General features: G+C 41.6%; 1 protein-coding gene across 2 annotated transcripts in view; it reads right to left on the bottom strand.

The window, feature by feature from the left end:
- Positions 1–15010, bottom strand: part of SNX30 (sorting nexin family member 30) — a 115175-nt gene that overhangs the window by 43444 nt on the left and 56721 nt on the right. For both annotated transcript variants that reach the window (XM_042912009.1, XM_042912010.1), the window contains exon 3: positions 5202–5312. In XM_042912009.1, the coding sequence (XP_042767943.1) occupies positions 5202–5312 (111 nt within the window). The remainder of the gene's footprint in view (positions 1–5201; positions 5313–15010) is intronic.

Genomic DNA, 15010 nt, shown 5'->3' with positions numbered 1-15010 from the left:
ATAAATATAAAAAGAAAAAAATATATAGAGGGAGCCTGGGTGGCTCAGTTGGTTAAGCATCAGACTCTTGGTTTCGGCTCAGGTCATGATCTCATGGTTCGTGAGTTCAAGCCCTACATGGGGCTTTGCGCTGACAATGCAGAGCCTGCTTGTGATTCTCTCTCTCCTTCTCTCCTTGCCCCTCCCCCTCTTGCATGCGTGCGTTCTCTCTCTCTCTCTCTCTCAAAATAAATCAATAAACTTAAATGCACACATATATATTTACTTATATATGTGTGTGTGCTGCAGCCCTAGAAAATATCAAAGTACTGTTAACAGGCCAGAATTTGTTAAAGACACAAAGCAGAAAAGACTGAATTGAGAGAAAAGTCAGTCAATATTGACCATCTTGTGATTCTACTCAGGCAAAGGAAAGGTTGGCCTAGGAAGGAAAGGGCTGCGTTTCTCCAGTACAGCCCCAGAAGCTGCCAAGTTCAGAGTCAGAGGGGCTGGAAACAGGCCTGAGGACAGTCAATGGGGAAAGGAAAATGAAAGAATGTGGGTTTCTCCCTAGAACCGCAGTCTGGCTGGCTGTTCACTTACAACTGCACATGGTCCCAATGAAGCCCAGGTAAAATGGGAACTTGATCTCCATGTTCCTAACACAAGCAGTAGAATCGGAAAGGTCAGGAATGCGCACACATTTTTAACCATAGCTGACTTAAACTGGCGCGCGCGCATGCACACACACACACACACACACACACACCCAGAAACTCATTCTCCCAAATTTTCTGACTAATTCAAAAGACTCTAAAGTTCATCTTGAAAAATAAAACATGTGCAAACAGCTAGAAAAGCCCTGAAAACAAGTATATTGGCAGGTGGAGGCAGAGTTGAGGACCTGTACAACCAGATGTTAAAATGTTCTGTAAAGTCATAATACTTCAGATAGTGTAGGAGGGGCGCCAGACTAGAAAGATCGATGAACCAAAGGATCAGAAGCAGTCCAAGCACACGCAAGTCTAATGCATGATTTGGTCTGATGCACAAATGATAAAAAGGAATGATTACTCATAAGTGGTTCTGGAACAACAGAAAACAGAAAAACACAACAGTGGTTTTCACCACCTGAAAAAAGTATGGTCCTCCCATGTCACATCAAAACAAATGCTTCTTTATGTTTTCATAAAAAATTTTAAATGTTTACTTATTTTTGAGAGAGAGAGGGTGAAGAGCAGAGAGAGAGGGAGACAGAGGATCTGAAATGGGCTTTGCACGAGAGCCCAGTGTGGAACTCGAACTCACAAACCGCAGGATCATAATCTGAGCTGAAGTCGGACACTTAACTGAGTGACCCAGGCGCCCCAGAACAAATGCTTTTTAAATATTCAAAAATGAAGGGTAACTTCCTTTGCAGATATGGAGTTTTTACAAACCAATAAAAACAACATAAAATGAAGAGGCAAGTCATAAAAGAAATGGCAAAGTCCAATAAAGTCATGGGAAGATATTCTGCCTCATTACTTAAAGACATGAAAACTTACTGTACAAAAATGAACTCAAAATGGATAAAAAACTAAAAGGTATGAGCTACATACCTTTTAGTACATAAAATTTTAGAAGCATTTAGCATATAAAAAAGATTTTAGCATGTAAAATTTTTAAAAGAAAACACAGGTGTAAATCTTCATGACCTACGATTAGGCGATTATTTCTTAGATAAGACACTTTAAGCACAAACAGTGAAAGAATAAACAGATAAATAAATAAAAAACCTTTGTACTTCCAAAAGACACCATCAGAAAATTAAAGAAAGGGGCACCTGGGTGGCTCAGTCAGTTAAGCACCCAACTTCGGCTCAGGTCATGATCTCACAGTTCATGAGTTCAAGGCCCACGTTGGGCTCGGTGCTGACAGCTCGGAGCCTGGAGCCTGCTTTGCATTCTGTGTCTCCCTCTCTCTCCTCCCCTCCCCTGCTCATGCTCTGTCTGTCTGTCTCTCTCTCTCTCTCAAAAATAAATAACAAACATTTTTAAAAAGTTAAAAAAAAAAAAAAAGAAAGTAAAGAGACAACTCATTCATCAGGAAAACTTTTTGCAAATTGTTATCTCTAATGAGGGATTTGTGTCTAGATTATATAAAGAACTCATACAACTCAATAACAAAAAGATAACCCAATTTTAAAATGAGTAAAGGATCTGAAAGATATTTCTCCAGGGAAGACGACCAATGGCCAAGAAGTACGTAAAAAACACTCAGCATCATTAGCCGTCAGGGAAATGCAAATCAAAACCGCAAGGAGATACCACTTCACACCTACTAGGAGGGTTATAATCAAAGAGGCAGATAATAACATTGTTGAGGAAGATGTGGAGAAACTGGAACCTTCATATACTGCTGGTGGGAATGCAAAATGATGCAGCCATTTTGGAAGACAGCCTGGCAGTTTCTTACAAGATTAAATATACAGTTACATATGATTCAGCAATGACACTCCCAGGTATACACCCAAGAAAAATGAGACCACACAAAAACCTGCACAAGAATGTTCACAGCCACGTTACTCATAGTAGCCAATAAGCGGGAATAACTCTAACATCCATCAAATGTGAGCAGGTAGACTAAAAGTGACAGGTCCATACAATGTAATATTATTCGAAAATAAAAAGTAATGAAGTCCTGACAAGTCCCTCAACCCAGATTAGCCTTGAAAACATTATGCAGAGTGAGAAAAATCTAGTCACAAAAGACGATATACTGTATGACTCTACTTTATACGAAATGTCCAGAATAGACAAATTTATAGAGACAGAGAGATTAGCGGTTGCCAGGCGCTGGAAAAGACAAGTTTAGGAGTTACAGGCAAGGAGAGGAAGGTTTCTTTTGGGATGATGAAAAGGCTCTAAGGTTGATCATGCTAGTGGCTGCACAACTCTGTATACTGAATATATTAAATATTGATATACAAATATGCTAAATACTAATACTAAATATACTAAAAGCCCTTGACTTGTATATTTTAAATGGGCAAATTGTATGGTGTGTGAATTATATCTTAATAAACCCGTTTTTTAGATTAAAAAAATGAAAATATAAACAATAGTTATGTTGCATGTCTACTAGGTCTCTATTTGACAACAAACTTTCTAGGCAGGGTCCCTTGTCCATCTTATAACCCCTGACCTCCCCCACAGTACTTACCAGGCCTAGTAAAAGACTAACACAAAGTCGATGCTTAATAACAGATAGACACTTTCTAGTCGAGTTGCTGGAGGATGACTTCGGAAGGGGAAAACAAGAGTTTGTTTCCAGTTTGACTTTCATGTTTGAGTTACAGATGCTTTCCTATATTATATCTCTCTCCACCCCAAACATGTACCAAGAATTTATGAATAAATTTATGTCTCCATTTGCTTCTAGAGTACTTTCCTGCTCATTGTTTCTACCCTGACCACAGGAAACCATACTCAAAGATACTCATTCCCCAGGCATTCTGGAGACTTCCATCCTCTTTCAGTTCTGGCTTCAGGGTCGATGCATGAGTGCTACCAGCAGGTGTCTCTGTCTAACCAAATTTCAAGTATACTAGCTGCCAGCAGGTGGAGCATAATTCCCCCTCAAGCACAGTGTGAGCTAAACATAAAGAACGACTGACTTCCTTCCAAACAGTACAGCATGGAACAGGAGAGAAAAAAAGAGTAACCGTATAGTGGAGAAACCTGACTAGCACTACGTCAAATAAGGTGATCGAGGTTAATATCAACAGTGATAAATATTGCTGATAGCATGTACCTTTCGTATGATGTGATGAGAACGGCACTTCCCCTGCCCCCAGCAAAACACATTACCCTAAGTTTAATCACGAGGAAAACATCAGACAAATCTCAAATGAGAGACATTCCACAAAACGCCTGACAGTTTTGAGTATTGTCAAAGCCATAGAAAATAAGGAAAGCCTGGGAAAGTATCACAACCAAGAAGAACCTACAGAGCTATGACAGCTAAAAGGAAGGTGGCATCCTAGATGGGGTCCTGGAACCGATAAAGGACATTAGGCAAAACTGAGGAAATCTGAATAAAGGGCTTTTAGTCAGTAATCATGAATCCTTACTGGTTCGTTAATTGTGACAAATGTGCCATACTAATGTAAAACGTTAGGCAAAGGCAGGTGTGGGCTATATGAGAATTCACTACACTACCTTCGCAATCATTCTGGAAATCTAAAACTGTTGTCGAATACAAAGTCTATGAAAAAAATGATTCACAGCTGCCAGTTTTGCCAAATTACGATTCTATTTTAAGTAACAGTTCCAACTGCTTAAAAATGAGTTTCTTCCCCTGAGAGAGAATGCAGTCCCCGGCAAACTCCATCATTTCTATCACGGCATATTCAGTCTCTTCGAACCATGGCGGGAAAGCACTGGAAGATGCATGTGCAACACGAACGTTGGCAGTGCTAAGAAGTTATTCAACCAAGGGTTTCACTGAAAGATAACGCCCCTCTGAAGAGTTTTATGACCCAAATTGCGCTCAAGTCCCCAAAGACCCAAGAAACATCTGGGGTCTAAATTGTTATTATTTCTACCAGGGGAAAAAAAGTAGTCAGAAAAGTACTCAATATGTATGTTGATTTAAGTAGTCTTTTAAATTTTATTTGCTCTAGTTCTGGTTTTTTTAATGGGTAGATATGAGTAATAGATAAATATTATGCTGCTGCTGTAAATGGAGTTAGGTGGCTTGGGGTCTGTTTTTGAAATGAAAAACTCGGATTGAATGGTGCCGTGCTAGATTCCTGCTCCCTGAATTACCCGTGTGTCTAAAGAGAGCCAGCTGGCTGTCATGCGAGGCATCACCTGGTGGCAGCTGCCCAAACCTCAAGAACATATGTCTGGAAAGGTAGTAAAACAGACAGTCTTTCAGTGGCAGCAAATCAGAATTAGGACTCTTCATACTTCAAAAAACTGTCATAATGAAAGTGAAAATCTACCCCAGCCTACTCAAGAAACCAGCATGAGGACAGCAAACCGGAAGCCAAAACCCCGAACGTGATACATTGGACAGCATCTGTGAAAATGTTTCATGTACGTTTGGTGGGAGAATGTGGTATAAAAGGTAAGACAGAATCTGCCCTGAATTTAAGGGGTGAGGGCTGAGTAAACATCCTCAGGAAGGACAACGCAGGAAAAGAGAGGAACCAGCTGTAATGACTTAGTACCTACGGGAATGAGATGAGTCGGCTGGGATTCCTCCAGTTTGTTCCTCAGCCAGTCAAAATCCTGGTATCTTCGACGAACAGAATATTCTGGCAGGTCAAACTCTACCCGCGTACTCTGCAAATAAGAAGGGTGGAACAAAGTAAGTCGAAGGGAATAGTACCATGTCTTGGCAGAAAGGAAGGAAAAAAGCTCTCTTTGAAAAACCAAACTGGGCAAGAACACACTTTCCTTCCACCAAAGCACCAGCCAAAAGGCAGCAATTACCAACACAAAATGAGGAGTCCGGGCCCCCAGGGCCCGGCTCAAAAGTCCAGGATCTAGAATGAAAATGTCAAGGCTTTTGTTTTTGTTTTTTCCCCCTACCCTTAGGAAATGGAACTCCACTGTCCCTCAGAATGTGTTTAGAAACATTTGATTCATTTCCTCCAGGCTTAACTTTGAGGATTTCTTTTAGCAGAATAATTCTGAGGATATTGCTACTGAATCCCAATCCATGTTTTCTGTTAAAAGAAATGAAGTCTCCACCTTCTGCTGAATATGCTGACAAGTTTTATCAAAGGCTGAGGGAAGACAAGCAGACAGAAAGAGCTAAGGGCACACCTGCTTGTTTCAGAGCCAGATTGGCTGAAAATAGAAAACGTCTTGTTTCATGTGCCATATTCTGCGAAAACCATAACCTTGGAACTATATTGTATTTTAGATGATTAGAAAAAAAAACTAGAAAGGAATGCTAAGATGTCATTGTACTGCAGAAAAATATTCATCTCATCTCTGTTCTTGTTAATTTTTCTGAAATTGCGATTGCAGCACTCTGGTAATGAAAACCAGTGCTAAATAAAATGAAATTAATTTATACCAAAACAAGATTTTTACACGTTAGTTTGCCCAGACTAAAACCACGTCTCAGTTAAAGCATTTTCCCCTATGAGGGTATAGACTATATACCACAGTCATAGCTCTCAGAAATGAAAGGTCAAAAATAAAAATGGCTCAAGCTACATTTTATAAATTTACTCTTTCAGGCCGAAAGTCTGTTTTAATCCATGACCCCAAGAAAATCTTAAAAACATATGAACAAGAGTTAGCCATCAAAGAAAAAGCTGTGAACAGCGTTGGCATTGAAAATTATGATTTCACCCTCCCCAAAAGCCGTGCTCACACAGTCCGAGCAAAATTGTGAAATTAAAGGATTCGGTCTTGGACTGAACCTCAATTAACTCTTTCTGTAGCTTTTCCCCTTTCCAAAGTCCCATGCACAACCTTCCCCTATGATGGAGGGTACAGGTGGGGAGAGGTGAGGATATTCATTCAACCTAAGTGTTTGTGATTTATTAGAAGACTCCCCGAGTGAATCAGCATTGTGGAATTGGGGAGGAAAAAAAAAAGAATGCTTGAATTAAAAGAAAAAAAAAATCACTGCTGATGAATTTTCAGGCATGAGGCTGATGGAAGTTTGAAGGGTAGGTAGGTTGACACTCCTTCCGAGGGTGGGTGAGGAGAGGCCTGGGCAGGAGCATTCCTAGCACCTACCAGATCCCTGAGACGCCACTAAGCCTCCCAGAGCCTAGGTTTCCTCAACAGTAAGAAGAGGGTTGGAAGGGGCATTCTTCAAATCCCGCACCAGGCTCCATCTGAGGACTTGCCGACCATGGGCCCATAAAAGGTGGATTGTGATGTGTGGCAAATGCAACCTGTTTTCACTGAAAATGCAGTGATGGAGGAGTCTACTTTTTGCCTTCCTAAACGTTACATGTTATCAACCAATCACTTCTCTTTATTATGCTTTTGAAAGTCCTCTTCATAAATTGCAGTTTATGTAACGTGTCTAACTTTGAAATCAGTATTTGGTAACTATAAAAAGGAGTATGATAAAACACAAGTTTTGTTTCCGCTGTAAACAAGCTCACTGTGGGGGAACTGGCTTTTTTTTTCCCCTTCGACTTATTCAGGTTATACATACTTATTTTAAAACTTCAGGAAAAATAAAAGAAGAAAAAATTAAGATCGGTCATAAACTCTCTTAAATTGAGAGGGAAAAAAAAAACCCATGATTAGTATTATGGTTTATGTCTTTCCATAGTTTTTCTATGCATATCCATTCATTCACTCATATTTTCTAAGTCTCTAACAATTCTTAGATACATTTCTGTTAGCAAGTTCAAATCTAAGAATCTCTTAAATTCCTAAAGACAGAATTACTGGAGAAAAGAGTACGTGTAGTTTTAACTGACAAACTGCTTCCAGAAATATATCAACTTATATTCTTAACTGCATATTCTCCTCAACCAGTGGTTGTCTTTAATGGATTTACAACTGAAAAATAGTACATCATCTTTGTTTTCTTTTGCTTGTTTTATTTTTTTTAACATATATTTATTATTGAGAGACAGAGAGACACAGAGTGTGAGCAGGGGAGGGGTAGAGAGGGGGAGACACAGAATCTGAAGCAGGCTCCAGGCTCTGAGCTGTCAGCACAGAGCCTGACGCGGGGCTCGAACTCACAAACCGTGAGATCATGACCTGAGCTGACGTCAGACGCTCAACCAACTGAGTCACCCAGGTGCCCCTGTTTTCTTTTGTTTTTAATGACTATTGGGGTCGAACATCCTTTGAAATATTTGTTGGCTATAGATTTTCTTTGTGAGGAGTTTCTTTTTTTAAATTGTCAGGTCTTTTTCACTTGTGTAAGTTCTTTATAGCAAAGGGTTTTTCTGATACAGAATTTTAAAATTCAGCCATTATTTCCCTTTATGGTGGCTATAGTTTGGTGTCATGAATAAGAATGCTGTCCCCATTGCAAGCTTTTAAAAATATTCACCTGTGTTCTCTCCTTTATTTATGGTTTATTTATTTTTGTCTTTAATTCCTACCATTCTACTTCTAGGAATCTACCATTAGAAAATACTTTTTAAACTGTAGCAAAGACATTTGTATAATGATGTTCACTGCAGTACTATTTAAAATAGCAAAGGAATGGAACACTCAGGTGGCTCAGTCAGTTAAGTGTCTGACTCTTGATCTTGGCTCAGATCATGATCTTATGGTTCGTGAGGTGATGACACAGAGCCTGCTTGAGATTCTGTCTCTCATTCTCTCTGCCCCTCATCTGCTTGTGCTCACTCTCTCTCAAAATAAATAAATAAACTTTAAAATACAATAAAATAAAATAGGAAAGGAATCAAAACAACCTAAATGTGCAACAATAAAAACAGTTAAGTTATAGGATATTTATTCTATGATTATCAGTAATCATGTCTGTAAGACATCTTTAACATCAAATATGCTTCAATATAGTTTTTTGAGAGAGAGAGAGAGAGAGAGAGAGCATGAGAAGAAGAGGGACAAGGAGAGAGAGAGAATCTTAAGCAGGCTCCATACTCAGCATGGAGCCCGACACGGGGCTCTATCTCATGACCTGAGCCGAAATCAAGAGTCAGATCCTTAACTGACTAACCACCCAGGCACCCCTGCTTCAGTATAGTTTGAAGAAAAAACACCAAGATTCGAAATTAATTGCACATACATCATGATTGCATTTGTATTAAAAATATGGATATAAAAGGTTAGAAAAAATCTAGAACTCATAATGACAACTGTCCTTTTTATACTCATCCTTATTAGGTGCCTCGTTAGCATATTAGGTAGTGTGTCTCATATATCCATCCTTGTTTCCAAATCTTCTACCATTCTCATATAATACTTTCTTTTTATAAATTTTTTTTAATGTTTATTTATTTTTTGAGACAGAGAGAGACAGAGAGCATGAACAGGGGAGGGGCAGAGAGAGAGGGAGACACAGAATCTGAAGCAGGCTCCAGGCTCCGAGCTGTCAGCACAGAGCCCGATGCGGGGCTCGAACTCATGCACTGTAAGATCATGACCTGAGCTGAAATCAGATGCTTAACCGACTGAGCCATTCAGGTGCCCCAATTCTCATATACTTTCATAATCACACACAAAAAATAAAGCTCCTTTATGGATATAATGGCTTAAATAAAGGAGTAAAAATTTGATGCTTTGGAAAGCAATAAGGTAAACAAAAACTATCATGAAGCAGAAGGATATTCATGATACTTTACTTTTATCACAGTCTGTTCTAGAAAAGATATATGATACATGAAATATGATTAAATGACATAAATTAGAAGTAGGTGAGAAAGATCAAGGGAAAAAAAAAAAAAAAACAAGGACAGAGAGAAAAACTAGAGCCACAAATGAGGCTAGGCACACTCACCGTGGAATTCTGCACACCTGCTAAAACTGGGCCACAGACACTACTGTGGATTTCTGGAGAGAAACCCAGTCAGTTTTGAGACTCAGAGTACTCCTAAAATATGCAGGCCAATAAAAAGTCCAACCAGGAGCATGTAGTAAAATTTTCCTCTGTGAAATTCAGGGTCTAACTTAGTAAGGAAAATAAAGTAAAAAGGGTTTTTTTGCTCTATTTTCTAGTAACAATAAAAAAGAGAAAAGGGTACACCCACAGTTCCATAATCAGAGACAACCACTATACTGTTTTGTGTCTCTCCAAAATCTAGAATGCCCCACAAGATCACAAGGTCATGGGTACTCACCTAAAGTCAGATCTACAAATAAGTAACAGAGTGCAAGAGTTGTACTGAAGAATATTCATTTTTGCCATCATTCTATGTGAATATCTCTAGGCATCCCTGCCAACTTGTGGTCTTTGTGTGTGTGTGTGTTTTGTGTGTTTTGTTTTTGTTTTGCAAATTCAACACTTTAGAAGACCTAGCACAGATCCACAGGGCAATCAATCCCCCCACCCCGCAGAGCATCTGTCCATTGGGCCTCATCTTACCACAAAAGAACTCTTATTCCTCAGGAGCTGATGTGCCTAACTACTGTGGCCTGGAGCCCTTCCAAAGAATTCCCATTCAATCCAAAATTTACAACCAGTTTACTCTAGAGACATTTGGTCTTCATCAGAAATGTCATCTGTCCAAGCCATAGCCAGATCCCCGTCCCTTCCCTGCAAAGGGACCTCTTCCCTTGTCAAATATTAGCCAGCTAATCTCATTCTGCTTCAAAACCCTGCTACCCTAAGAGAATACCTGAGAATCACGACCAGGGAGGCTTCTGGTCTCTCCTCACGCTCCTCAGGGCTTCCTTTCTCAGAGCTTCATTTTACACCAAGCCCTTCTGGAACACCCATTCCGTAATTAAATTCCTGTCCTTCTTCCACTTATTCAGATTCTGAAAGCTGGCTCTCCTCTGGGACTACAGCCTCCCTGCTGTCCCATCACGTAGAACGCTGCTCATTTTCTCACATCTCACAAACTCCACGCCACCCCCCCAAGACCAAGAGGTGCTGTTGCTATCCCCTTCACTCCACACTGCTCCCCAGCCCCATGAAAACCCTTCGGAGGCTCAGACCATCAAGGTATGTGTCTATACCTCTCACACCTGTCGTCTGCTGACACCCATCCTTTTCCCGATTCCCAGAAGACTCTAGTGCCTAGCTCTCAGGCTTCCTTTCCAAAGCCCTTCCAGAGTCTGGGTGCCCCTGAGATCCAGGTGGTTCATGCACACAACACCCACCTGTGAGCCACCAGCGTCTCCTTCCACTCCCATCAGGCTTTGTCACCTGGCAGAAGTTCAGACCTCCCTCTATCTAACCAGCACCTCCTGTATTTCAGACTCTTCCATTTCCCGACACCCTTGGTTCTGCAGCCTCTTGGAACCTACAATTCCTTGACATTCTGTCCAATCCCATATTTACTTCCTTTCTTATTCAGCATCAATTCCATAACCTATCCCCTTTTATTTGCCAATATCCTAAATATCCCTTTCCTAGTGTCCATTCACACGACTTTGGCAAAAATGCAACCGTGCACTTCCTGCTTTACTAGACCCAGGTGTGTGAGCACACTCCTGGAGGAAAAGCAACATCAGGCAAACACACTAACTGACACAATAAAATCTACCACTGGACCCTCAACACTGCCAAGCAGTCTCATACTTCCTTGGTCAGCTCTTTCTCTCTCATTTTCCACATCAGTTAACGAGAAGCCTGTAGAAGTCTTGAAAACTTCTCAGCCTTATTTCCAAACCTCCCCTTCCTTCTTAGCAGAAGACCTCGAGGGAAAACTGCAGCTAGAAGCACAGAGCCCTCAAGTTGCTGCCACAAAAACCAAACAGGACAAAAATTCCCTTCCTCCTCTAGAAACAATGGCAAAAGTATACCTCCCCCAAAAGAGGCCACTCATTCCATCCACTTCTGCTCAGGCTATTCGTCCTCTCTGCTCTGCGGCTTCCATCCTCCCCTCCAAACTTCACCTGAATGTCTCCTCTAGCAACACTGGGCTCTGGGCACTTACACAGGTCATGTCCATCCTTAAAACCAAACAAAAAGCGCCCCCCTCCCTTCAAGTCCACACCTCCTCCAGCTCCTGTTCTCACTTCACCTGCAAACTACCAACACTCGTGTCTTTCTTTTCACTCACTCGAACCCACTGCCAACTGGGTTCTGCCCCATGACCCCAGGGCAATTGCGCTCACCACAGTCACGGATAGCCCTCTTGTCATCAAATCTAACGCCCACTTTGCAATCCCTGTGTATCCTTGATCTCTAAGTGGCACCTAGCCTGAGAAGAGCCAGTTGGGGCACAAGACTTGGTGCTTACTAAGGAGATGGGGTAAGAGACAAGAGGAGGACAGCTCCTAAAGGAAGCTGAAGGCTCCTGTCTATTTCCACTTCATCAGTTTCAACAGCCAGGCCAGGTAGTAGACGGTGCACAGTGCTGGGGAAGTGGGTGGAGCCATCCCTCTCTGGCAAATCATGCCTTGTGGAAGTACAGCATAGACAGATCTGGATTCAAGTTCTAGCTCCATCACTCATCAGTTGCATGTCTTTGAGTAATTTTCTTAATATGTCTGTGTCTCCGTTTCCTCATCCACAAAGGAAAAACACCACCTATACCTGCTTTAGTGAGCGGTATACAGAGGATTAACTGACAATATATTTAAAGCACTTAGCACGAAATAAATGGCAGCTCACCCATATAGCAGAACACTGCTGTCGTCTTAGAAAAGTGACAGCATGACGGTGTGCTTACTGGCATTTGCTAGCAGAGAAAGATGCCGCACCACATGCAGTGAATGGGCAGCCTGCAGAATACTCATTTTCGTACGTGGATAGAGACAAATTGCTCAGAAATTTAGAAATGATTATTTCTGGCTGGTGAGCTTATAGATGCTCTTTTATTTTATTGTTTTAGCTTACTTGAATTTCCTAGTTTCTCTACAACAAGCACGTATTACTTAGATAAAATAAAAGGTTTCTGTTACAAAAAAAGCACAGCACCAGCACATGGTAAGTGCTCAGTAATTAGTTACTATGATGATGATACTTTCTAAAAGCCTGCAGAGAAGAGCCAGGGTCTGCCTGCTTGCCTTGAAAATGCCCAGGCTGGGGCGCCTGGGTGGCTCAGTCGGTTGAGCGTCTGACTTTGGCCCAGGTCATGATCTCGCGGTCCGTGGGTTCGAGCCCCGCATCGGGCTCTGTGCTGACAGCTCGGAGCCCGGAGCCTGTTTCAGATTCTGTGTCTCCCTCTCTCTGACCCTCCCCTGTTCATGCTCTGTCTCTCTCTGTCTCAAAAATAAATAAACATTAAAAAAAATTAAAAAAAAAAAAAAAAAAGAAAAAGAAAATGCCCAGGCTGGCTCCCCACCACTGGAGAGGGAAGGTGCCCATGACTTGGGTTGGGGTAGAGGAGGGTTCTGCCTGCATTGGCTCTCAGTCCTAGGCTCATTTTATCTCAAGCAAAAGCATCTCTCTACTTTGTCCAGCTTTGGTCATCAGGAATCTGAAGTAGGACAGGGGAGTCAAAGCTCAAAGTAATAAAGTATTTGTATAACCTCGTCCTCTGACCACTATCTCTGCTAGAAAACCACAGCAGAAGTGGGGGTCCCAGGGCAAGACCAGTGTGTGAGACCCTGTGTTCCTGTTTGTAATCCTCCTCTCATCCCCACACAGCACAGGGTGCATGGCTACATAGGGATATGTGTAGATACGCTTTAATGCAACGTTCAGAAAGAAGGTCCCAAATGCACCACCAAGACGTTAAGCTTGGTGTCACTACCTGAACCAGGAAAAGAAAAGGACTCTGGTTTGAGACAGAATTGACAGTAAGAAGTAAAACTTAATTCTGCAATGAGCTCACCCACAGGTGGGAGCATCACAGAGAAGTGAAAATGCGGAATTAGAACTTGGAAAAGTTCTGACTTACAGGGAATCAAATAACCCCACAAAGAAGGGACAGAGACAAGAACACCGAGGAAAGGGGGTAAGGAAGGACGGAAACAGACGGGCACAGGGGAGAGCGGTGGCCAGCACCAGGCACCTGAGCCTGTGACTCAGTGAACAGAGGTCCCGCAGTACTGTCATTCCGGGAGGTCCACTGCAGGGCAGAGGAGTCAAGGAGGGTGGGAAGTGGTAAGGCTGGCGAGCACTGCTGTGCCAGTGAGGCGGCCACCTCGTCATTCAGCTGTTTTAGAGCATAAATTTCAGAAAAACAGGTTTTGCATTTTGCTGACTACAGAGTAAAAAATAAGTTGGCCCTAGGGGCAAAAAACGGAAATAATTCACGGGAAGACGGGTATCAACCTAGGACCTCTGACGACTTAACATCCATCTAAGCATCTAGATCACTGCCTGGGAAATAACAGGCACCCAGGGTCAACGGTGACAGGGGAAGATTGCGCGGGTGCATGTACACGTGCACACATACGTGGACAAATTTTTGAATGAGAACCAGGTGCAGGAAGGACAGGGCAGTAATAGCAAAGAAACATCTGACAAAGGCCTGAAATGTCCATAGGGAAAAGATACTCTATTATCATTGCATAAATAATTAGAGATTAAAAAACTAAGCTCTCTCTATATTCATATGAACATGGAAAGGTCTTCAAAAATATTGTAGAGGGGGAAGTTAGAAAACAATATTGCAGTGAAATCTGAATTATATATATTTTAACTATATATGCACATATGTAAACACAAAAAAAGACTGGGAAGGATGTATACCAAATTTCAACAATGGCAGCATTCAGCGAGAACAACTTAAGTGAGAAAGGCTAAGTGAGACTTGTATTTGGTCTTTATCGTCATTTACTTTATTTTTCACAATAAAGTATTTATAGTACTTGTACAATTTTTTAAATGTTTTTGTTTATTTATTTTGAGAGAGAGAGCGTGCAAGCCTGGGAGGAGCAGAGAGAGAATCCCAAGCAGGCTCCATGCTGTCAGCACAGAGCCCGACACGGGGCTCAAACTCACAAACTGTGAGATTACAACCTGAGCCGAAATCAAGAGTTGGAGGCTTAAAGGACTGAGCCAGCCAAGTGCTCCAGTACTCGCATCATCTTTAAAATATAGCACTGTCATCCAATAAAAGATCAAATCTGAGTGTACTTTACTCTCTGCTCCCCCCCACCCCAAAGAATTTAGACAAGTACAGAACCTACTAAATTTTCAAAATAAAAACTTAATTCAGGGGCACCTGGGGGGCTTAGTCGGTTAAGCCTTGATTTCGGCTCAGGTCATGATCTCACGGTTCATGGGATCCAGCCCCACATCAGGCTCTGTGCTGACAGTGCAGAACCTGCTTGGGATCCTCTCTCCCTCTGTCTGCCCCTCCCTTGCTCACACATACACACTCTCTCTCTCTCAAAATAAGTAAACTTGAAAATATTTAAAAAAATCATTTATTTTCTACAATGAAAAAGAGAAAAGGCACAGAAGAGAGAGATGTTCATAAACGCTTCTCCTAATACCATTCACAAAGCCACCT

The sequence above is a fragment of the Panthera leo genome, chromosome D4 (genome assembly GCF_018350215.1).
Source record: "Panthera leo isolate Ple1 chromosome D4, P.leo_Ple1_pat1.1, whole genome shotgun sequence".
In the NCBI taxonomy this organism is placed as follows: Eukaryota; Metazoa; Chordata; class Mammalia; order Carnivora; family Felidae; genus Panthera; species Panthera leo.
This window is presented reverse-complemented; position numbering and strand designations above follow the sequence as displayed.